The 20,421-nt window shown below is 38.3% G+C and overlaps 1 protein-coding gene across 1 annotated transcript; it reads left to right on the top strand.

Moving 5' to 3' along the window:
• The first annotated feature begins 3,791 nt into the window (after positions 1–3,791).
• On the top strand, positions 3,792–19,812 carry adad2 (adenosine deaminase domain containing 2). Its single transcript, XM_041801625.1, has 10 exons — positions 3,792–3,921; positions 7,419–7,495; positions 7,973–8,111; positions 8,907–9,035; positions 12,558–12,708; positions 12,984–13,154; positions 13,727–13,941; positions 14,375–14,609; positions 15,673–15,805; positions 19,515–19,812. Exons 2-10 carry the CDS (start codon positions 7,493–7,495, stop codon positions 19,623–19,625), a joined length of 1,287 nt encoding a protein of 428 aa, XP_041657559.1. The 5' UTR covers positions 3,792–3,921; positions 7,419–7,492; the 3' UTR covers positions 19,626–19,812.
• The last annotated feature ends 609 nt before the right edge of the window (positions 19,813–20,421 follow it).

The following is a 20,421-nucleotide window of genomic DNA, read 5'->3' as shown; positions in this document are numbered from 1 at the left end:
AGACTTCAGCTGATGTACGTCTCTAGGTTCTGCCTAAAACTCTGTGAACTTATTTGTACATTAGACTGATATTTACAGCTGATATTTTGGGTTGTAAACATTGGTAAAAATTTTCATATCTGTTGATACCAGTGTTTAACTTTTTGAGATAATATCTGTTGATTATTGTGCATCCCTAATCTGAAATACCAAGCTTGAAACTTTTTTCTAAAGCTTTCTTTTGAGTGAATGTGTGCTTCATTATCAGTCTTGTACTGTGTGTAACAAATGACTTTGTGGGCATAGAGTACAGTTGTCAGGACATCCGATTTTAAGCTAATATCAAATTATACTGAGAACTGCGATCATACCATAGCAATGAAAATAGCTGTCCTAACCAATATGCTTTTTTAATAAATAAAAAAACAAGCAAACTCCTGCACACTTCTTTAATTGTAAATATACATTGGCAGCATTTGAAGGTACATTGTGTAAAATTGGGAATATTAGCAACATCTTAAGCCCAATTCACACCAAAGATTTGTGACAAGACAGGCTGAAACTCCCAATTACTTGCAACAGGCCGCTCTGTTCACACCGCTCACTCAATTTAAATCGATATATATTTCCTAAGTTACTGCACAATGAATCTGTCTCTACAATAGAGACAGTACCGCACATTCGCTGTTTATTCATGTTTTTGGTTGTCAAAATGATGCATCACAATTACATCATATACGAGAGTGATTCATTACTGAATCCCCTCTTGTCTTCATCAATGTAAGGTTGCACCACAATTTAGGTAGTTAGGTAGGTACTTTATTGTCATTGCATATTTCTGCACAATGAAATGTAGTTTGGCAAATATCACCAACTTCGCAACATCAGTCAATAACTTATAAACAAGAAAAACAGTTTCCAAAACAATGAAATTAATTACCATAAAAAACAATTACCCCTTAGACAAATAAATAATCATCAAATTCTTAAACAATCATTAAAATCCAATAAATAATTTTTAAAAGTGCAAAGGTCAGTGGTTGAGCAGTGTGGCACAAAGAAACACAAAAATGCTTTGCTAGCTCAGTCTTATTATAATGACGATATCTGCCGAGAATAATTAATCAGTTAGTAATAATTAATTCTGATTCAAATGCAGCTCCTACAGCCTCCAAATTTTTCATGTATGTGCTCATATAGCGCCACACATCCTGCTTATATGCAAGCTGATGGAGGAGACTGATAGTTTATGGGCTGAAGTTGAAAAGGAAAATCAAAAGACAGATGTGATCATTTTTAAAATTCACAGTATAAATATGAATATCCTACTAAATTTCCTACTAACAGAAATTTTGCCTCTTGTAGCTTTTCAAATTGAGATTTCCAGTTCCCATTTTTCTGCTTGCAAGATTCTGAAACCCACTGAACCAGCTGACCACAGGCAACATCATCAGACGGCCTGATTCAAAGTGCAACAGCCTGGTTCAGACAGCTGCAGCCGTCACCAGTGACGTTCTGAAATGGTCACATTACATCACAAACATCTGGTCTGAACTGGCTTGAGGAATCGGATCCTAGATTGCAACGCTCACTTATGTTGTTATGGTGTGTCACTCTGACACACCAGAGATAGACTGTTTCAAATATCTACTGCATGGATGTATTTCCCATTAATCTGGGAAAGTTCCCATAGAAAGCAGCAGGTGATTGGAGGAACATTCAGTCACATTCGTGACGGGCCAATTAGAGACAAGACAAAATAAGGATTTGCTTCCACAGTTGTAAATGGTGGAGCTGTTTGGTGAATAAAATTGATGGCAAGGCCGGTCAGGAGACGTGCAAAAACATCTCTGCCAAGACAAGCTTTCGGTGTGACTCTTAGTTCCTTGTTTCAAAGGAAAATATGGTCCAAATCTAATCAAACTGCCGTTATGTTGTGGCAGCCATTGCAATCAGGAAGTACAACTAAACCTCGCTTATAACTACCACCTTGTTCAACTCAAATGACTAAAATAACAGAGACTGTGTTGTTTTAAAAATGTAGTATTAAGAAGAAATGAATTATCCAATATGTTGGCAACCTCACCATGCAAGTATGCATTTAGGTCCCAGTTTGTATTCCTAACTGTTTGTATTTTTTCTTTGTTTGTAATTTAAAGTGACAAAAAAATAAAAATAAAATGAAAACACTGTACCTTTAAATCAAGTCTTTTCTCAGGTAAAGACGGTCTTTAAGGTAAACAAGAGCTTCATCTCCACACACAAGATGAAAAACGCTGTAATGGACATCAGCAGAAAAAAAATACTGTTAGGCACAGACAGCAGATATAGTTGGTAGAATATCAGGCTTTCATTTCAAGTGTTAATTAATATAAATGAATGTATCACAGTTTCTGACAGCCAGGCATCAATAAACAGCCTCCTGAACCATGCCTAGTGGTATTTTTTCACACATGCGAGCACAGGAATACAATCACACTTTCGCACGCATGCACACAGCAACATATGTTGAGAAAATTATCAACAGGCTCAATATTTCACAGTTTTGCCTGTCTGTATTCCAGCACAGAGCTGTGACAATGTATTTGAGAAACCATGCTCCTGAGGAGGAAAAATACAAATAATGAATCGAATGTGTGCTTGTAGGCCACCTCTGTTTCTTTTTTTCCCATTAAAAAGTAAACAGGGAAATCTCTCAGCCCATGAGAGAGTGTGTGGGTGTGAAAGAAAAAAAAAAAGAGAGACAAAGAAAGACATAGATGGAGAGAAAAGGGAATAGGAAAAGACAAAGAGAGAGGAATCATGGAGGGAATAGGTGGTATTTAAAATGAAGATGACACATGGGATAGTTTCCATTGCGCCTCAGAAGGCTCTCTAGAGATGGGAGTGACTTAACATTTCACAGTCTCAAATGAATCACAGACACACTCAGACATATGCACATACACACACACACATACACACACAGGCTCATAAGAAAGCCTCATTTTGCTCAGGAGATAGAAATGAAGGCTTTCTCTTGAGGTGGATGGGAGGAAATAGGGTTTCACAATGATCAGGGGAACATTTCTGTTCTGCAAATAATGCCACACACTTAGAGGAAGCCTAGAGAAGTGTGTGTTTGTGTGTCAGTGTGAGAGAGAGATTTAATTTTAACAACTGCAAACTCATTTCATCGTGGTAGCTTTTCAGCACAGGCTTTTGGTGCTCACTGTGCATTTGTGTGTGTGCACAGAGCTCCAGATTTAAAATTCATAGAAATCATCACACCATTCTGTACCTATTTGCTTATTTACTATCTCTATACATAAAACATTATTGCTCTTTTCTTTCCTCCTATTCCCCACATCCAATCTAACTTCTACTGCAAGGTACACAGATATCCCGATGTAAATACAGACATGAAAGTATGGAATTTACTCAAATGGGTTAAAGACAACAGTGGATATTTACAAGAGCTATTTAGTTTAGGTAGAAAATTGTTCTGTTTCAGTAGGCTACTTTATTTTGCGTCTAACAAGAGCTTGGACAACCTATGTGTGATTATTGTATGTTTCCATCTGCATATTACATTAAAAAAATCTTAATAAATTTTAACTTAGGCTTGTTCATTTGTGCACACTAAACACTTTAACAAACTGCTTGTTAAATTTTTAAACACTGTTCTGTAATTTTTTAAGTTTTAGGTTCCCACATACTCTTGAAATGCAATTTGGAAAAAGCAAATATGAGGCTTCATTTTTCTTTCTTACCACTATTGAGGCTGTAAAAATGTAAAAGTAGCTTCTGCACTTATGACAAGCATCGCCTCTGCTCCCTCAAACAGCCTACCTTTACCCCAGTGTCACATCACAAATAGTCTCTCCGCGATTCTGGGTTGAGCAGGTGGATGCACGGGCAGACCCGTCTTTTCCAGCTCTGAGGAACTCATTAAAACTTCAGGTACATTTTGAGACATTCGTGCCTAAAGTGTTATCAAACCTTTAAAAAAAAAGAACTGAAATGTTTGTTCTGACCAGAGACTCGCGCCAGTTTAACAAAGAAACGTTTTAAGCTAATGACGATTAGACAAAACATCAGCACTCTCAAGTCTTACTTTAACTAACGATACTGCAGATATTTTCAGGGGGAAAATGTAAGGTATGAGTTTAAGTTTGCAACGTCTCCGTTTTGTCGGTTGGTAAAGGTGTTGCTTTCATATATTTCTCGAAGTAAAGTGCCGTCAAGCTAACTGTATTGATGTTGTTGACTTTCCAACGGCTAACGTTAGCTTCTGTACTGATTGCGTTCCATCTTGAATGGTGTTATGGTTCAAAGATAGACCGTGTTCACTGGCGACCTACCGCCGAATGCGATTTTGATCGTCGTAGTTAAAAATATGTTGAAGAAAAGTGTCCCAAAGATTGCTCTTTGATAGTTTTTTAATCAAGTCATACCCCAAGAGTATTCTGATGTTTTGAGGAGTTATCTAAGGGTCATTCTTGAGGGCACATACTGTTTTCACTATCTTCTGTTGTCACAAACAACAGAAGATTGTTTGCTCCGGGAAACTTGGGCTATGTTCACACTGCAGGCCTTAATGCTCAATTCTGATCTTTTCATCAGATCTGATTTTTTTGTTTTCCTGTGCACACTGCAGTCAACTTCCAAAAGATCAGATATGTATCTGATTTAGAACCACATATGAAAGTGGTCTGAATCTGATTTGAAAAGGTCAGATTCAGTGTGACTTGCGCTGTTCACACAGTCAGAAAAATATCAGAAATATATACCCTTTATTGATCATATTTTTGTGTCATAAACTGGAAATTTCAATGCATATGCTTTGCATGCAGATGCATTCACATTACTCACAAAGTATTTGTGGGGTCAAAGTTCAAAATATGCTTTAATGGCATGAATGGTTGACACCTTTGTTGCCAAAGCAGAGTACATCAAAAACAAATACTAATAATGACAATCACAATAATAATACTGATAATGATACTAGAAAAACACAAAGTCATTGACTCTTGTAAAACTTTTTGATACCTCTAATGTGGTGACATTCAGAAACAAAACGTGCTGTATATGGTGAGATTTTTCTGTTAGACATAGTCTCATTAGTTCTTCACGTGACCCTGCTGCTGTAACTTGGCTCAAAAGTTCTTTCTTACAGCTTCATACTGTGGGCAGATGAGGAGAAAGTGGATTTCAAATTCAGTTTTTCCCAATTCACAATGTTTACAAATTCTTTGGTCTCTAGGTTTCCAGTTTTTATGACGACCTGTTTTCTATTTCCTATTTCTAATTTATGTCACAAAGTGCACACAAAGTGTCACAAAGTGCAATTAATGCGCCACTTTCATTTATAAACAGGCATCAGCAAAGTCACTCAAATTCTCTTTTCAAATATTTTATCTGTAAAACAAAACAAAAAACTCTTCCCAAGTTAGCATTCATGTCTCCAAAGACAATGAGAAATCCATAAAATTGGGATGTGAGTGGCATAGTAGAATGTTAATTCAACACCAGTTAAACCTTGACACTGGTTGTATAAGTCAGGATAAAAAAAGGTGACATGAGTTAAAACATCTGCCTGTGTTTTGTTACTCCTGAGATTTAAGATATTAGCATGTAATCAGGTATTTAATAATAATTTAAAATTGTATTAATTTTTTTTAATCCTGTGATTGTTAGTGGGGCTGTCATAGATTCACATTTTTAATCACGATTAATCTTGCAACTTTCATAGTTAACTCACGATTAATCACAAATTAATCACAGCATTTTTATCTGTTCTAAATGGGCCAAACAGGAACAATTCTCAAGATGTAAATAATCTTATCAACTACTGGACAAACATGCTTTCTTTATGCAAATGTTTTTAATGGCAACAACCCAAAACAATGACAAAGTCCAAAGAAATTTCTAGATTAAGATCCTGAATGCTCCAAAAATATGCTTAGAGCATAACTTGGTAAACTCAAGACCAACAAGCAACAACAGATGAGGATACTGCCCTCAGTGTGACACTACTGAATAATACCACAATTCAGTGTCAAACTTCAGACTTCTAGAGGTTGAAAAAAAAAAAGAAAATTTGCTGAATAGCACAACATATCAATGCAACTATGATATCAGCACAATTGCAATCTACTCACTGGGAACACTCTACACAACTACTATTTATTTTTTTACTTTTATTCTTTTAAATCTATCTATAGCACTTTGAAAGCACTTTATAAATACATTTATTATTATTGTTATTATTTTAAGAGTACTCAGACTTAATGTTAATTAAAATACAGATATGCCTACTTGTATGTAGGGATTCAGGACTTTTACTTAAAATGGAGTACTTTTATGGTGTGGTAAGAGGACTTAACCACCTCTTCATTCTTCAGATTATAGAAAAGCTACAGATTTAATTTCAAACTGTTTTTTTCTTCATGAATGAAGGGGACCCACAGTATAATTATGCTTGTTAGCCTATATTGTGATACTCTACAGAGCTCATTCACTGCTTCACTCTTATGCACACATGCATGCACCCATGCTCCCGTCACACACCGGCCTCTCCTCCTCCACCAGCATCAGACTATCTCCTATGGACTGCAAATTTTGACAGTTTTTTTTTTTCTTTTTGATGGTTAGAAGCTATAAAAACTTCTTGATGTAATTTTCATACAGGTCTGTAAAAATGCATGGCAGACTGTGAGGCATTTAAATACAGTCCAAGTAGATATGGAACTATTTTTCAGTTTGATCACAGCTCAAACCTTCATGTACCCCGCTAATGTGCTGCTGGGCAGAGGTGATTAAGAAGGGTGGAATTATTGTTTTCCAGTACTGTAGAAGATTTTATATAGAGTGCATTACACTGTCTGAGAAAAGGTTGGCTGCTCCAGCATCTGCTTTAAAAAGAAAAGGGGGAAAAAACAGATTTCAAGTTGAGTTTAGATCTTCAATTAATAGGCAGTACTGCAGATTTTTGGAATCAGATAAGATGAGAGCTTTGATGGTTCAACACTCTCAACAACCAGCTTGTTGCTAAATGAATATTTTTCTTAATGTGCAAATTAGTTTCATTAACAACACATGTAGTTGAGAGCAATTTTGAAGCATACACAAATGAAGGAATACACCACATCTTCTCTCTCTTTCATTGGACTGAGCTCAAAAATGATAAAGCACCAATCAATCTTGTCATGAATCTTTGGTTTTGAATCTCACCTTCCAGTCTCTATCATCTTTGTCTGACTGTCATTTATAAGGCTTATACACCAAGAAAGAAACTGTGGATTTATTTCTGAAAGTATTAGCAAGCATTTAGCTGTTTGGCTACTGTTTTGTAATTCTTCAAATGAGAAAATGTGCTTTAACAGCTGAGACATTTTGAGGGAGCAGCTGCTCAATTTAGATTTTAAATGTGGTCACTGTTTATGTTCCTTTTTCAGGGGCAATCTGTCTGCTTCTGGCGACCACAACCAAGTGAAAGAGGTCTAATTTTGTGAAAGAAGTGACAGACAGCATGGTAAGGACCTTTCAAAAGCTCATAGAAAAACTTAATACTGTTGACATCCTTTATGTAGATGAGGTAAATAAACGGAAAGGGGCTCTATCACGATTTCCTTCTATTTACAATGAATGTTTCACACATTCTACCAAATATACTTAAAATCAGCATCAGTGTCAGACTCGGCAGCTACCTTTAAGACAACTAATGACATATTTTGACCCCTCATATTTAAAGGTAACATGTAATGAAGAGAATGAATGACTGCATGAAACATAATTTAAAATTTGACATCAAAGTGAAATGTGTGGTAATAAACGGGATTACTTGGCTGGCAAGTACAGCAGTGATTGACATTATTCAGCTCACTCAAGGGGTTCAAAACCATCTGCAGCTTCTTTGTCATTAAAACTGTGTACAACAGAAATTAATGTACATGTTTAGCCTGGCTCCTCCTTTATCCAATTGGGTAAAATTGATTAATTTTTCCTTCAGGATGAAGACTCGGACAGTGACCATGCTGTTCTCTCTCTCCGTGGCATGTCACCCCAAGGAAGCTTACCCTCAGATGAAGAACTGCTCCTTGATGAGAGCAAGGACTTCAATAATCCAGACCAGAGCACAAAAACTGAAGGTGTAGTAGCATTAGGCATACTGTTAAATTCTTCTGTTAAATTTATGCTGAAAAGGGTTAGACTGTCTTGTGTTTTACCTATGCCTCCTTGGTGTATTTGCATCCATTTTTTAATCATTGTCACCTAAATGTTAGTAAAGAACAATCTTCCTATCCCAGAACCCATCTATGACTTGTTTCACCCTCTGAACAGCTTTTTTCCTTTTGCTCTGGGTGCTCAGTGGTCATTTACGTCAGTGAAGGCTTTTTCTGTCCGAATCATGGAGTCATTTGATAAACTCAAGGCTGAAATCAGGACTGTTGAGTCATTATGCATCGTCCTACACAGGCTGAGAGCTATCTTTTCTATCCTCAATCCATTTGACGTAAGACTAGATGACAACATGCAATTGGTGGACACGGATTAGAATTAAAGTTTTCTTGCTAGATCTTACTTTACCAGGCATTAAGTTGGACCCATAAGTAGATGCAAGTAAATCATTGTGCTTCACTCATAAGGCACAGACAGGCCCCGGGGGAAAAGGTTGAGTAGGGAGGCAAGGTAACAGATGAATTTTGACAAAAAAAAGCCAGTTTTTGTATGTACCTAACAGAATGCAGACAGTATTCCTTGAGTGAGTCATTGTAATGGAGCACTATAAGCATACAGCTTATCATCACATTTTTCTCTTCAAAATGCAAAAACATAACTGTTCCAGATGAGTACTACCTCTTGTTTACATTGGCATGGGGATGTCCGAAATATGCTCTCTGTCAAATCATAAATGTGATGTAATTTAACATTCCTTTTTTCAGTTTGGCGCACAGACTGGCACAAGAATCACATGGGAGCAATAAGCAGTGAGAAGTTTGACAGCCTCCTCAAGATGTGTCCTGATTTCCAAGGTTGCAAGAGCCACATGGCAGCGTTTGTGCTAATAAAAGGTAAGCACTATGGGTGTGACAAATATCAGTTAACATTATTTTTTATGTATGTACAAATGAGGACAAAATTATTAGCCCCTCTATGAAAATTTTATCGATTTAAACGTTCTCAAGTGCTGTTAAAAAAAGCAAAGAAATTTTAACACAGCTTTTTCAAACATCCTCGTTTTATTTTGGGTGCTGAAATTGTTTTAGTTTGCACACAGAAACGAAATTATTCCACAAAAACTACCAGGTTCAAAATTATTAGCCCCTCTTCGTCTGCAGTTCACCCCACAGATTTTCAAGGAGATTTAAGTCAGGGCTTTGTGCAGGCCACTTAATAACGCTCACTTTGGTCCTCTGAAGGTAGTTCTTTGCCAGGAGTGACGTATTTTTTGGGTCATTGTCGTGTTGGAAAACAAAGCGATGACCCAGACACAGTTTTGTTGCTTACTGCTTCAGATTTTCTTTCAAAATCTCCACATATTCTTCTTTCTTCATGGTTCCTTCCATCTTGACAAGATTTCCAGTTCCAGATGCACTGAAGAATCCACACAGCATAATCTTCCCACCACCATGTTTCACTGTGGGAACGGTGTTCTTAGGGTTATATGCCTCTTGCTTCTTTCTCCAAACATCACCAACGTCTCTATGGCCAACAAGCTCTAGTTTAGTTTCATCTGACCAAAGGACACACTTCCAGTATTCATAATCCTTCTCCAGGTTGTCTTTTGCAGACTTCAATCTGGCTTGAAGATGTCTCTTCTGCAAAAGGGTGGTTTTTCTTGGTCTGCAACCTCGCAGTCCAGCGTTTCCCCTACATGCAATTTGACCGCCACTGCTGCACTTAAATCCAGCGTCCCATTTTGAATCAAGACGGGACGCCATTTGTTCTGTATTTCGTCCCTCACGTCCTACTCTGCCACTGATTGACTAATAGATGTTGCATTTGTCGGCTGGATTGGTCAGCTAAAACATAGAGCCAGTCAGAGGTTGAGTAAGGCAGGTCTTCTCTTCGCTAAAGAAAGCAGGGAGAGGTGACAGCTTCAGACACTCGCAGCACAAAAGCATTTATGTAAAAACATGGAAGTGAGCGGGAGAATAAGACATTTGGTTGGACAGCGGCGGTGAAAGTGAGTAAAATATCAAATGCAGTATATACTGTCAAGTGTTTTCTGGGGAGCACAGTGGCCTGGCAGACGTTAATAAACATGCTTCCTGAGGAAGACACAGACACAGGGTCCAAAAGAGCCAAACTGTGGAGTTGCAGATCTTTATTCCCACAAATCTCCTTAGGCTGATACAGAAATAACAGCTTTTAAGCCTGTTTCGATGGGAGTTCCATCCATGGGGCATCATGAATCTTAACAAACTTCATGAATCATGAGGTTTTTCCATCTGTCAGCCTGTGAGCTTCTCTCGGTTTGTTAGGAGAAATAATGATGCAGGGGGAGTGGCTTCAGACATGAGTCCCCATGTGAAGAAAAAATACTGGTATGATAGAAGTTTAGCCAAGCTGATTTTTGATGGATCAAATGGTCACTAGAAAATATATATATATATGTTTTTATATATTTTAACGAATAGTTTTCACCCAGATTAAAAATGTTGGTAAACATTTCTCTGTATTTCCCATAATAATGTAAAATTTTAAGATACTCGAAGGATAGATATGGATCTCTACATTCAAAACAAAAAAAATTTTAATTATTATTTTTTTCTTAGTATATAAAGGGACAGATGACAAATATTTTTGTTTGTAATGTGCTCACTTTGCTGTTTTAACTTCTGGTTTTAAGGGAAGGAAAGACTGAAAGAATAGACTAAGGTAAAAGTACAGTGTCTTTGAATCAAATTTACTCAAGTAGAGGTAAAATAACTGGTCTCTACTCCACTAAACTTAAAAACTAATTCACTTTTCATTTAGATGAGTAATACATAATTACTTTGATATTTGAGAGTTGGGGTTAAAATGTGAAATATCTTGCAAAACAAACAAAAAAAATATCATTCAGAACAGCCATAGAATATGACTCTCTAACCAGGTTGATAGCACACCAGTGTAACTGCAAAAATGTGTTGAGAGGTCATACAGATGTGCTACTGACTGTCTGGTGGCAGCAGAGGTCAAATAGCTGTAACTTAAGTGATGGGAAGTTTGGACCATCATTTTATCAAATTTAGGTTTTATTTTTTTACTCAGTAACATATGCTGTGTAATATGATAAGTACATTAATTCCCCCAAAACTTACCCGATTAAAATATGTAATTTTAAAAACACGCCAGAAAGTACACGTTGGCCTACATGACAAAACTCAGAGGCTCACATTTATTTTCTGGCACATGCGCTTCACCTCCACTGCTACATCCTAGGGAAAACACTGCAGTCCATTCCTGTGTAGGGCTCTAGTGAAGGTCTTCTTTGAGACTATAATTCCTGACTTGGCTAAGTCATTCACTAGTGTCCTGGCAGCTGTTCTGGGGTCTTTAGACACATCACTCACTAGTTTTCTTTCCACAATTTTTGAAATCTTTGTCTTCCTACCTCTGCCAGGCTTGTTCTGTACTGTGTGGCTCTCGTTGAATTTCTTGATATTGTCCTCCAGTTTTTGGCTCTTGGAAACACTGTGATAACTTTTTATATCCTCCTGCTTTGTGATCATCAACATTTCTTTTTCTCAAGTCTAAACTGATTTCTGTTGGTTTTGGCACAGTGCCTTCTCAAGTCGCAGCTCAAATCCTCTCTGGGGCTTTTATACTGTGTAAACTGGGAAATTACCATTTGTTTTAACTTGATTTTATAAGCTTTGAGCATTGCAAAGTTAAAGCATATCATTGACCAACAGTGGTTTTTGCTGTGGCATGACTAAAAGGTCAGTTCTAAAGGGGGCTAATAATTTTGACCCTGGTAGGTTTCTGTGTGCAAAGTAAAATAATGTAAGCATCCACAACAAAACTAGGATGTTTGGAGAAGTTGTGTTAAAACTCTCCACTCTGTTAGTTTCATAAAGGGTGCAGTTGATCAGGAAGGGTAATGTGGGCTGTTCATTGGCATGCTCTTGTCTTGTTAAGCAGAGGGCTTTTTGCTGTCAAGGTGGCTGTCTGCTGTGAAACAGTGCTGAGTTTCTGAGAATTACATAAAAAACACTCTTTTTGGGTTTGTTTGCAACATATTTGCATTTTGTGTCGTTTTTTCCATACTCAAAGCTGAAACATCACTGTATTTGTTACATCTCTCCAGGTTAAAAAAATATTTAAGACATTTAAACGCAATGAGCAAGAGCTGCCACGTTTTTCTTTCCTTTTAACCAGGGAAACCTGTCCTATTGATTATAATCTATGAGCGATTATGACCTTTGAGATCTTTTAGTCAAAAGAAATGGTTTGAAAGGAGACTGATGAGTCACCTCATTTTTAAATGACCTTCACTTATTATTCTCCAAATTACTCATATCTCAGTGAGTCATCCTGGCTGATAATGTCAAAAGCTCAAAAGTTGCCACTAAACTGAAAGAAAAATTGTATAATTTCTTCTACAGACGTGTTGGACACAGCAGGCCGTCCTTGTAAGCAGTACAAAGTGGTAGCTCTGGGAGCAGGTCGTTCAAGCTGCAGCAAGTGGCTCTGCTTCAATGGGACTATGGTCCATGACTGCCATGCCATCATCATCGCTAGACGAGCTCTCCTAAGGTACAAACTACTTTTGTGACCTCCAGCAGTCTTGTACACACTCACATTTAATTTTTGAATTAAGATGATCCAGTTTCCTTATTAACTGTTATTATATGTTCAAATGATTTTATAAATAAATATTGCCTCCTTCAATGGATGATGAATAAATGTTACGTCCTATTAGTCTTTTAGAGCAGGCAGCCTGGATCTGCCTGCTCACTCTCTTGCACGACTGTGGGCTTTTGTTCTCTGTGGCTCAGAGTGAGTCTAGTTATTTTCTGGCTTGTGTTCAGGTTTTTGTACAAACAGCTTTTGCTGTTCTTTGATGCTGATCCAAAGGCCAAGGAGAACTGCATTTTCGAGAGCAGTGCAGACAGCCACCAGCTTCAGCTCAAACCTGGGATCAGCCTGCATCTCTACACCAATCAGTGTCCTGAAGGAGCAGCTAAAAACTTCTACTTCAAGTAAAGCAAGCTTCTTTTGAGAGTAGCGACATCCATTTTTGTTTTGTGTGCTTTGTTTAGATTATTTTTTGCAGTGTGTATATAACATTATAAAAGTATGTTTCTTTCCCCAACAGGTTTGACTTCTGACTACCCTACAAATATTGGATTTGCTTTATTACTCCTTAGCTGATAATAAAAGAGACGATCAGGCAATATGGACAAAATGAAATAACATGTTTTCACTCCACGTTAGAATTAGGTTTTAAATCTACTTTTTCCAGTTCTTAGCATCTGATTTCAAGCTGCAACTGCTAGTTGGAGCATCAATTACACACCCCTCTCAGTTTCGTCACTTTGTTAGATGTTGGAATAACGTATTTGTTCTGGTTGGTGGTGCTTGTCACTTACGATTCAAAACAGATTTAACATTACAGTTTCTCAATGTATCAAGCTGAAAACCGAGTAACAATAACCCTACATAAAATCTATTAAATCCTTTCATCATCTGTGATATTGTGAACTAAATCAGATTTTTTTTTGGGTTACAGTTGTGTCAGAACGAGTACCGTACAACATGTGTCCTTTTTTAGGGGTCCTTCAGACAGCACTTGGTCTGCCATGAAGCTGCAGTATCATGCACAAGGTTCACTGATCCCTGTAGCCTACCTTGAACCAAGTCTGTGGGGTGCCAAAGTCTGCTGCATGTCTGGTAGTGACAAGTTGTGTCGTTGGACTGTCATCGGCGTTCAGGGTGCTTTACTGACCCACTTCATCCAGCCGCTCTACATCACCAGCGTGGTGCTAGGTAAAGTTCCTTAGAACATAAACATTCATATTAACAGTGGTAATGCTGAGATAGACAAATATGCTTTCAGTCAGTAACTTAGATGAAGTAAAAACAAATGTCAAACCAGTGTCTATAATTAAAAGTGGCTGATAAAGTTATCTCAACTAATATCAGTTTAAACAGTAGATCCAGGTTTTGTACACCCAGGTGATCTAATTTGAAAATGCTGCTGTAATGGAAAGTGACTCAAAGGGATTTATTTATTATATATCATCTATACTTTCATTGACCTGATCTGAAAATCATTTTTTGGTCTACTAAACAGCAGTAGTATTAAAGAAAACACTTACTCTAACTCAGAAGTGAGACATCATCAAATACCTTGTTTTATCCGTGTGTTTACACATTTGGGAAACCCCAGAGAACAAATGAGATTGTTGTGTTTATTCAGGGGGCCAGAAAACTGTCAATGAAGAAGTGTCAGATATCACCAACAAGCGACTGGGCGATGATATCCAAGAGTTTCTGCCACCATTCTACAAACAGCATGACATCTTCTTTCTCTGTGGCGATTATGTGGGGCCTGGTGTAACCTCCTCACGGCATGAGGACCTCAGCATCAACTGGTGCCTTGGAGACAAGGATATTGAAGTTCTGGACAGCAGCAAGGGCTTCATTGTTGATGGGTGAGTTAGTATTTACTGCCCGGTGTATTTTTTAAGACTCCATACTGTTAAAGTTTCACATTCTTTTAAAAGAACGAAATGAGCCTCATGCAGTTTGCATATCTGACAGTCTCAGGGAGGCCTGAGGCTCCTTCCATCTCCAGGCTTTTGAACTGCAGACAACTGGTGATGTCCAGTAGTGAGTGTGACACAGACATGGCTCGTACTGGAGGCTGTGTTGTCCTTGAGCAGAGATTACATCCAAGAATAGATTTCCTACTTTGTTTTTTACCAGCGCTGCTGTGTATTTCAGCTCAGGTCTCGCAGGCTGAGCAATTAGTTTTAGGCTACGTGGTACTTCATCAGGATAAGCTCCACTGCACAGTCCAAACAACTGTGCATATATACAAAAAAAATGCAGATAAAGAGGATAATACAGCTAAGAACAAGGAAACCGGACCTATTTGGTGAATATGACTTGAAAGATGCTTGGAACACCTACTAAAATAAATGCAGTGTGAAAACAAAAGGACACGCTGCTTGTGTCACATGAGATTTGTTTAATTTAGAGATGTAAAAATGGCACACCAATTATTCCCAGCTTCCCTTAGTTATGGTTTCCATCACTGAAGCAATTAATTGCTTCCTGTAAACCTTGAACCCTGCTCCCAAATCTCTTGACTTCTGGCCAGAAGATTTTGTTACATGCGAAATGTATTTTTAATAAATGCAAGGATGTTTTAGCAGAATTTGGTTTATCATTTGCTTAAGACATTGTAAGGTGTTTAAAGAGAGACATTTAAATGATTCTATGCCTTCCGAGCCTCCTTTTAATGTTTGTCCCTTTAAAGGCTGCCATACCAAAAATCTCCTCTAGCTCTGTCATTATGGGCAACACTGCTCAGTAGGAACCCCCTTGATTCTCTCATTCAGTCAAACCAAACTTTAAAGTCATGCCATAGCAGCGAAGAGTTGTCTTACCCTACATATGTTTATGTTAAGCACAGCCAACCCCTGAAGTGAAAATAATTCTCCAAAAACAAACTTTACAGAGTATTTATTTTACTTTTTTTCTTCATTCCAGTTCTCCATCTGTCAGCGGGCCTGGCTTCTCCAGCAGACTTTGCAAAAGAGCCCTTTATGGTTATTTCCTCCGAGTTGCTCAGCTGGGTGGTCATAGCTATCTGCAGGAGCTTCCAAACTACCACCGCGTCAAGGTGTGTACCCGCTTTAGAAGATAACATAAATGCTAAGTGCTCATTCATGTAACAGCAGCGCTATTAAACGTTTGATGACCAGGTTTTCTTAGAACTATGTGAGGTACTGGAAGCACCCTCTGGGGTGACCAATCAAGAAAGCTCCACTACACCATGTCTGTCTGGGGACTGACCAATCATCGAGACTGCACAGGCCAGCCTAACCTCATTCTATGTAGGATCCATGGCACCCTCTAGGAATTTTCAATCATATTTTTTCCATGTGCCCAATGAAAATAGAGCAAGGCAGTGTTGAGAGAGATCTCACTCAGTTTGCAGAGAGCCAGAGTTAATCTGGTAACTAAACGCTCTCTTTGCTCGGTATCTCACAATCGGACATATGGCCCAGTCTTGGATTGTGCCCATAAAACCTGGACACAGAAACATCAACACCACAAACTCATCCCATGGGCTAGCTAGTGGTTAAAAAGTCATTTCGGTATTTTTGAAGTTGGGTTCTGTAAATCACTTGATAATAGTTATTATTTTAGCCACAAGAGATTTCAGTCAGCGTTGCAAGTGAATACTATATTTTTAAAAATTATAGCAGGCTCATGTAACTGGTTAATGACCTCTCTATCACTCTGTGACCTAAACAGCTGATCAAGGAAGAACAGTATTGATATTGAAGCACACAGAAGCTATTTGTCATATTGCAGAATAGTGCCAAACACAGAGCCTTTCTGAATAATCATTAAATTGCATTGAGCAACTGTAAATACCTGTAGCACTACATAGCCTAGTTCCCTTTAGCACTCTCTCCATAGAGGGGCAGTGCACACTGAAATCTCTTGTTGCTAATATAATTACAATTACCAAGTACCTTATATGAGCCAACTTCCAAAATAATAATATCCTATTAAGATGAACCAACACTAAGGACAATTTGTCGGGCTCTGTCACATCCAGGCAGTCAAACTGGATAAATGTGTGTAGGAGGGTGTACATCCAAGTGCATCTCAAAAATTGTGAATATTGTGAAGAAATGATTTTTTTCCTGTTATTTGATTCAAAAGTGAAACCATATTTTCTAGATTTTCATACAAAGTAGTATATACACACAAAAACACTATCTCAAAATATCACAAAACATCTGTCAAACAAAGAATATATAATTCGGAAATGTTGATATTGAAAATTAAACACATTTATGCACTCAGTTCTTCATCCGGCTTCTTTTTCATAAATTACTGCATCTATCTGATGTGGCGTGGAGCCAATCAGTCCGTGGCACTGCTAGGGTGTTATGAAGCCCAGGTTGCTCTGTTAGCTGCCTTCAGCTTGTTTGTATTGTTGAGTCTGGAGTCTCTTATCATCCTTTTGACAGTATCCTGGAGATTCTCTTTGGAGTTCAGGTCAAGCACAGTAACCATGTTTCATTGAACCTGTTTCTGGTTGTTATGGCTTCACTGGTGCCAAGGTGCCAAGTCCTGCTGGAAAAGGAAATCAGTACCTCCATAAAACTTCTTGGCAAATGGGAGCATGAACTGCTCTAAATTCTCCTGATAGACACCTGACAGCGTTGACTCTGGACCTGATAAAGCACAGTGGATTTTGTGCCTGTCCAATCTTCCTCCAGATTCTGGGAACTTGATTTCTAAATCAAATGCCAAATTGATTTTTATCTGAAAACAGGACTTTGGACCACTGAGCAACAGTGCAGGCTTTTTTCTCCTTAGCCCAGGTGAGACGCTGATGACATCTGTGGTTTGCGAATAGCTCGACACTAGGAACACGACACTTGTAGTCCATTTCCTGGACACGTCTCTGTCTGGTGGCTCTAGGTTCACTGACTCAAGCCTCAATCTACTCCTTGTGAAGCTCCCCTACATTGTTGAATCTGCTTTGTTTGACAATCATCTGAGGGCTAAACTCATCCCTATTGCTTGTGCACCTTTTTTTTACCTCACTTTTCCCTTCCAGTCAACATTCCATGAGCATGTTTTGATACAGCCCCTGAGAACAGTCTGCCTTTTCAACAATGACCTGCTATGGCTTACCCTCCTTGTGGAGGATGTCAGTTATTGTCTTCTTGATGACTGTCAAATCAGCAGTCTTCCCTGTGATTGTGGTTGTATGATTTTTTCACACAGGCAGAATAGAGGCTTAGGAAGCCTTTGCAAATTTGACTTTTACACAATGTTCTTATATCTTGAGATAGTGGATTTTTTATTTTCATGGACCATATGCCATAATCATCCAGATTAAAATAAAAAAGACTTGAAGTACTTCCCTTTGTATGAGATTAATCTAGAATATATGGAAGTTTCACTTTTTGAATTAAATCACAGCAAAAGATTAACCTTTTTCTGATACTCTAATTTTTTAAAATGCATTTTCTGAAATGCCTCTAAAGGCTCATTTATGCCCCTTCTACTTACCAAAATAGATCCAGTCGTTTATACAATACAGCCATCACTGATCACATATAGGTCGTTTCCACCAAGCGGTCCGGCTCAGCTCGGTGTGGAACGGCATGCATTTTTTTGCGTTAGAGCAAAAGTTGGAAAGGGTCCCAAAAAAATGACCTGTACCATCCCATTTTTTTTGCACTCCTTAGGAGTACCAATCTTACCATCTAACCGTCTCAAAACGGTGGAGCTACACACACAACAATAGAGGGTTGTACTGACGACACGTCAGCGTGACACAGTTGCTTGGCTCCAGGCTGCAAAACATGGAAGTCTGCTCTGTAAGGAGTGGCGAAAACAGGAGGAAAACTGACTAATATCTGCTTAAATTGGGGATATTTGGAGTCGATGGCAATCCAAACTGTTTCCTGGTCTGTGGATATTGAAATCAAGTTACCTGACGTTTATCTGAACCTGATTTTAAGAACACAAAGCAGAGCCTGAAGGCTCACACCAGCCTGGTCTATCCACGATGGATGTGAAACTAAATTAATGCTGAAGTTTTGTGAATGTGAAGACTTAGAACAGTTGATTCTCCACTGTAACTAGTTATCAATGTACTTCTTACTTTAGGTAACTTCTGAAAACATCGCTCTGTGGTTGTTGAACATATTTATAAACTTCTGGCAGCGGCCTATTTTGAAACAAGACACGTATTCCATCAGCTAAGGATCGGTACTGACCATGGTAAACAATTAAGATGTAGTTATTTTTTTAGAAAAGCACTTTCAGCTGAAATAAAGCTGTTAAATGCTTATTCCCTACTGATTTCTGTCACTCATCCTTTCTACAGCTATATAGCTGGACCAGCAGACTCGCACTGACTGTGACTTCACATTCATACCTTTACAGCCCGCCCACCAAGTGAGGGCACAGGTGTCTGTGGAAACGCAAACTGTTTTGGAGTTTAGCGTACCAAACCATACCAAACCATACTGAATCAGTGGAGCCGATGAGTAAGGGCGGGACACAGCATCCCTGCCTTTACAGCCACCTGTGTCTCTCTGAGCAGCAAAGGCTTATGGAAGAGAATGAGAGCTAGCTAGCTACACAACATGATGTATTGGCAAAAATTAGACATGAAAACCTAACCCACAGCAATTTGACTTGACAGAAGGGTGAAGGTGAAGGTCAGGAGCTGAAGACTAGGGATCTTCAAGAAATAGAAAGTGAGAATGTAAAGTGGGAGCCAGGGGCCCTCTGGCCTGTTCAGTGTAGATGATTAGTCTGTCCCATGTTAACAGTCTGTTGTTTTTTAGGTTGAAGCTATGGTCTACCAGACTGTCAAAAATCTGGTCAAGCAACAGCTCCTGAGAAACCATGCAGGCCCCTGGAATTCAAAGAAGTTGGTTGACTGCTTCAGCATTTGAAGAAGTGCCTCCAAGAAATGGATCACATTGAAGTCCATCTAAGTTCCTCTTTAGATTTTTTTTCATGCTGATGTTCTGCTCTTCAGTTAGTATCTTTAACAGTTCTTTGGTTTTATGTATAATGTTAATATGTTCAGTTTGTGTAGGTGTTTGGGATAAATAAAGTAACCCTACTGTTTGAACAAGAGATGAAATGGTTGGTTTGAGTGTGCTGTGGGTTAAAATAACATCAGTTAAATACCAAGATCTTTTTCCACCCAGCAAATTACAGCTTCAACCTGCTGTTATTAAGCCGGAAGATTGCATTAATTGACAACAAATCTTTTATTTATATTTTGGGGCTTTAATGATTTAATTCAGAATGGGTAGTGCTATCTTTCCCAAACTTGAGTATGCTCTCGCCCAAAGTAAAACCGGAAAATCTTCTGGGGCCCACAAAATCTCTCTTTCAACCATGGAATTCAAAGTATTGCCCTCCATGTTTTTAACACATTTACAGGGAATTAATATTAAGAAGCATTAATGGTAAAAGGAAAGACTTTGCAGAGTCACAAAGTACAATTAACAAGCCCCTGGCATGCATTACGTTTTAGGCCATCATCTGCAAAACCACCTATATTTTCTTTATTGATATTCATGTCAAACAAATTCTGTGACCCTACAATAGGGATGAGAATTGTATTGATATTGATGCCAATATTGGTTCCTATTATTGATTTAGTTCTTCATCTATTACCTTATCAGTTTCTTGTGGTGAATTTTTCTTTTTGGCAAAAATAGACTATAAAGGTTTTCA

The sequence above is a fragment of the Cheilinus undulatus genome, linkage group 12 (assembly GCF_018320785.1).
Source record: "Cheilinus undulatus linkage group 12, ASM1832078v1, whole genome shotgun sequence".
In the NCBI taxonomy this organism is placed as follows: Eukaryota; Metazoa; Chordata; class Actinopteri; order Labriformes; family Labridae; genus Cheilinus; species Cheilinus undulatus.
Note: the sequence above shows the minus strand (reverse complement) of the source record. Positions and strands in the feature narration are given on the sequence as shown.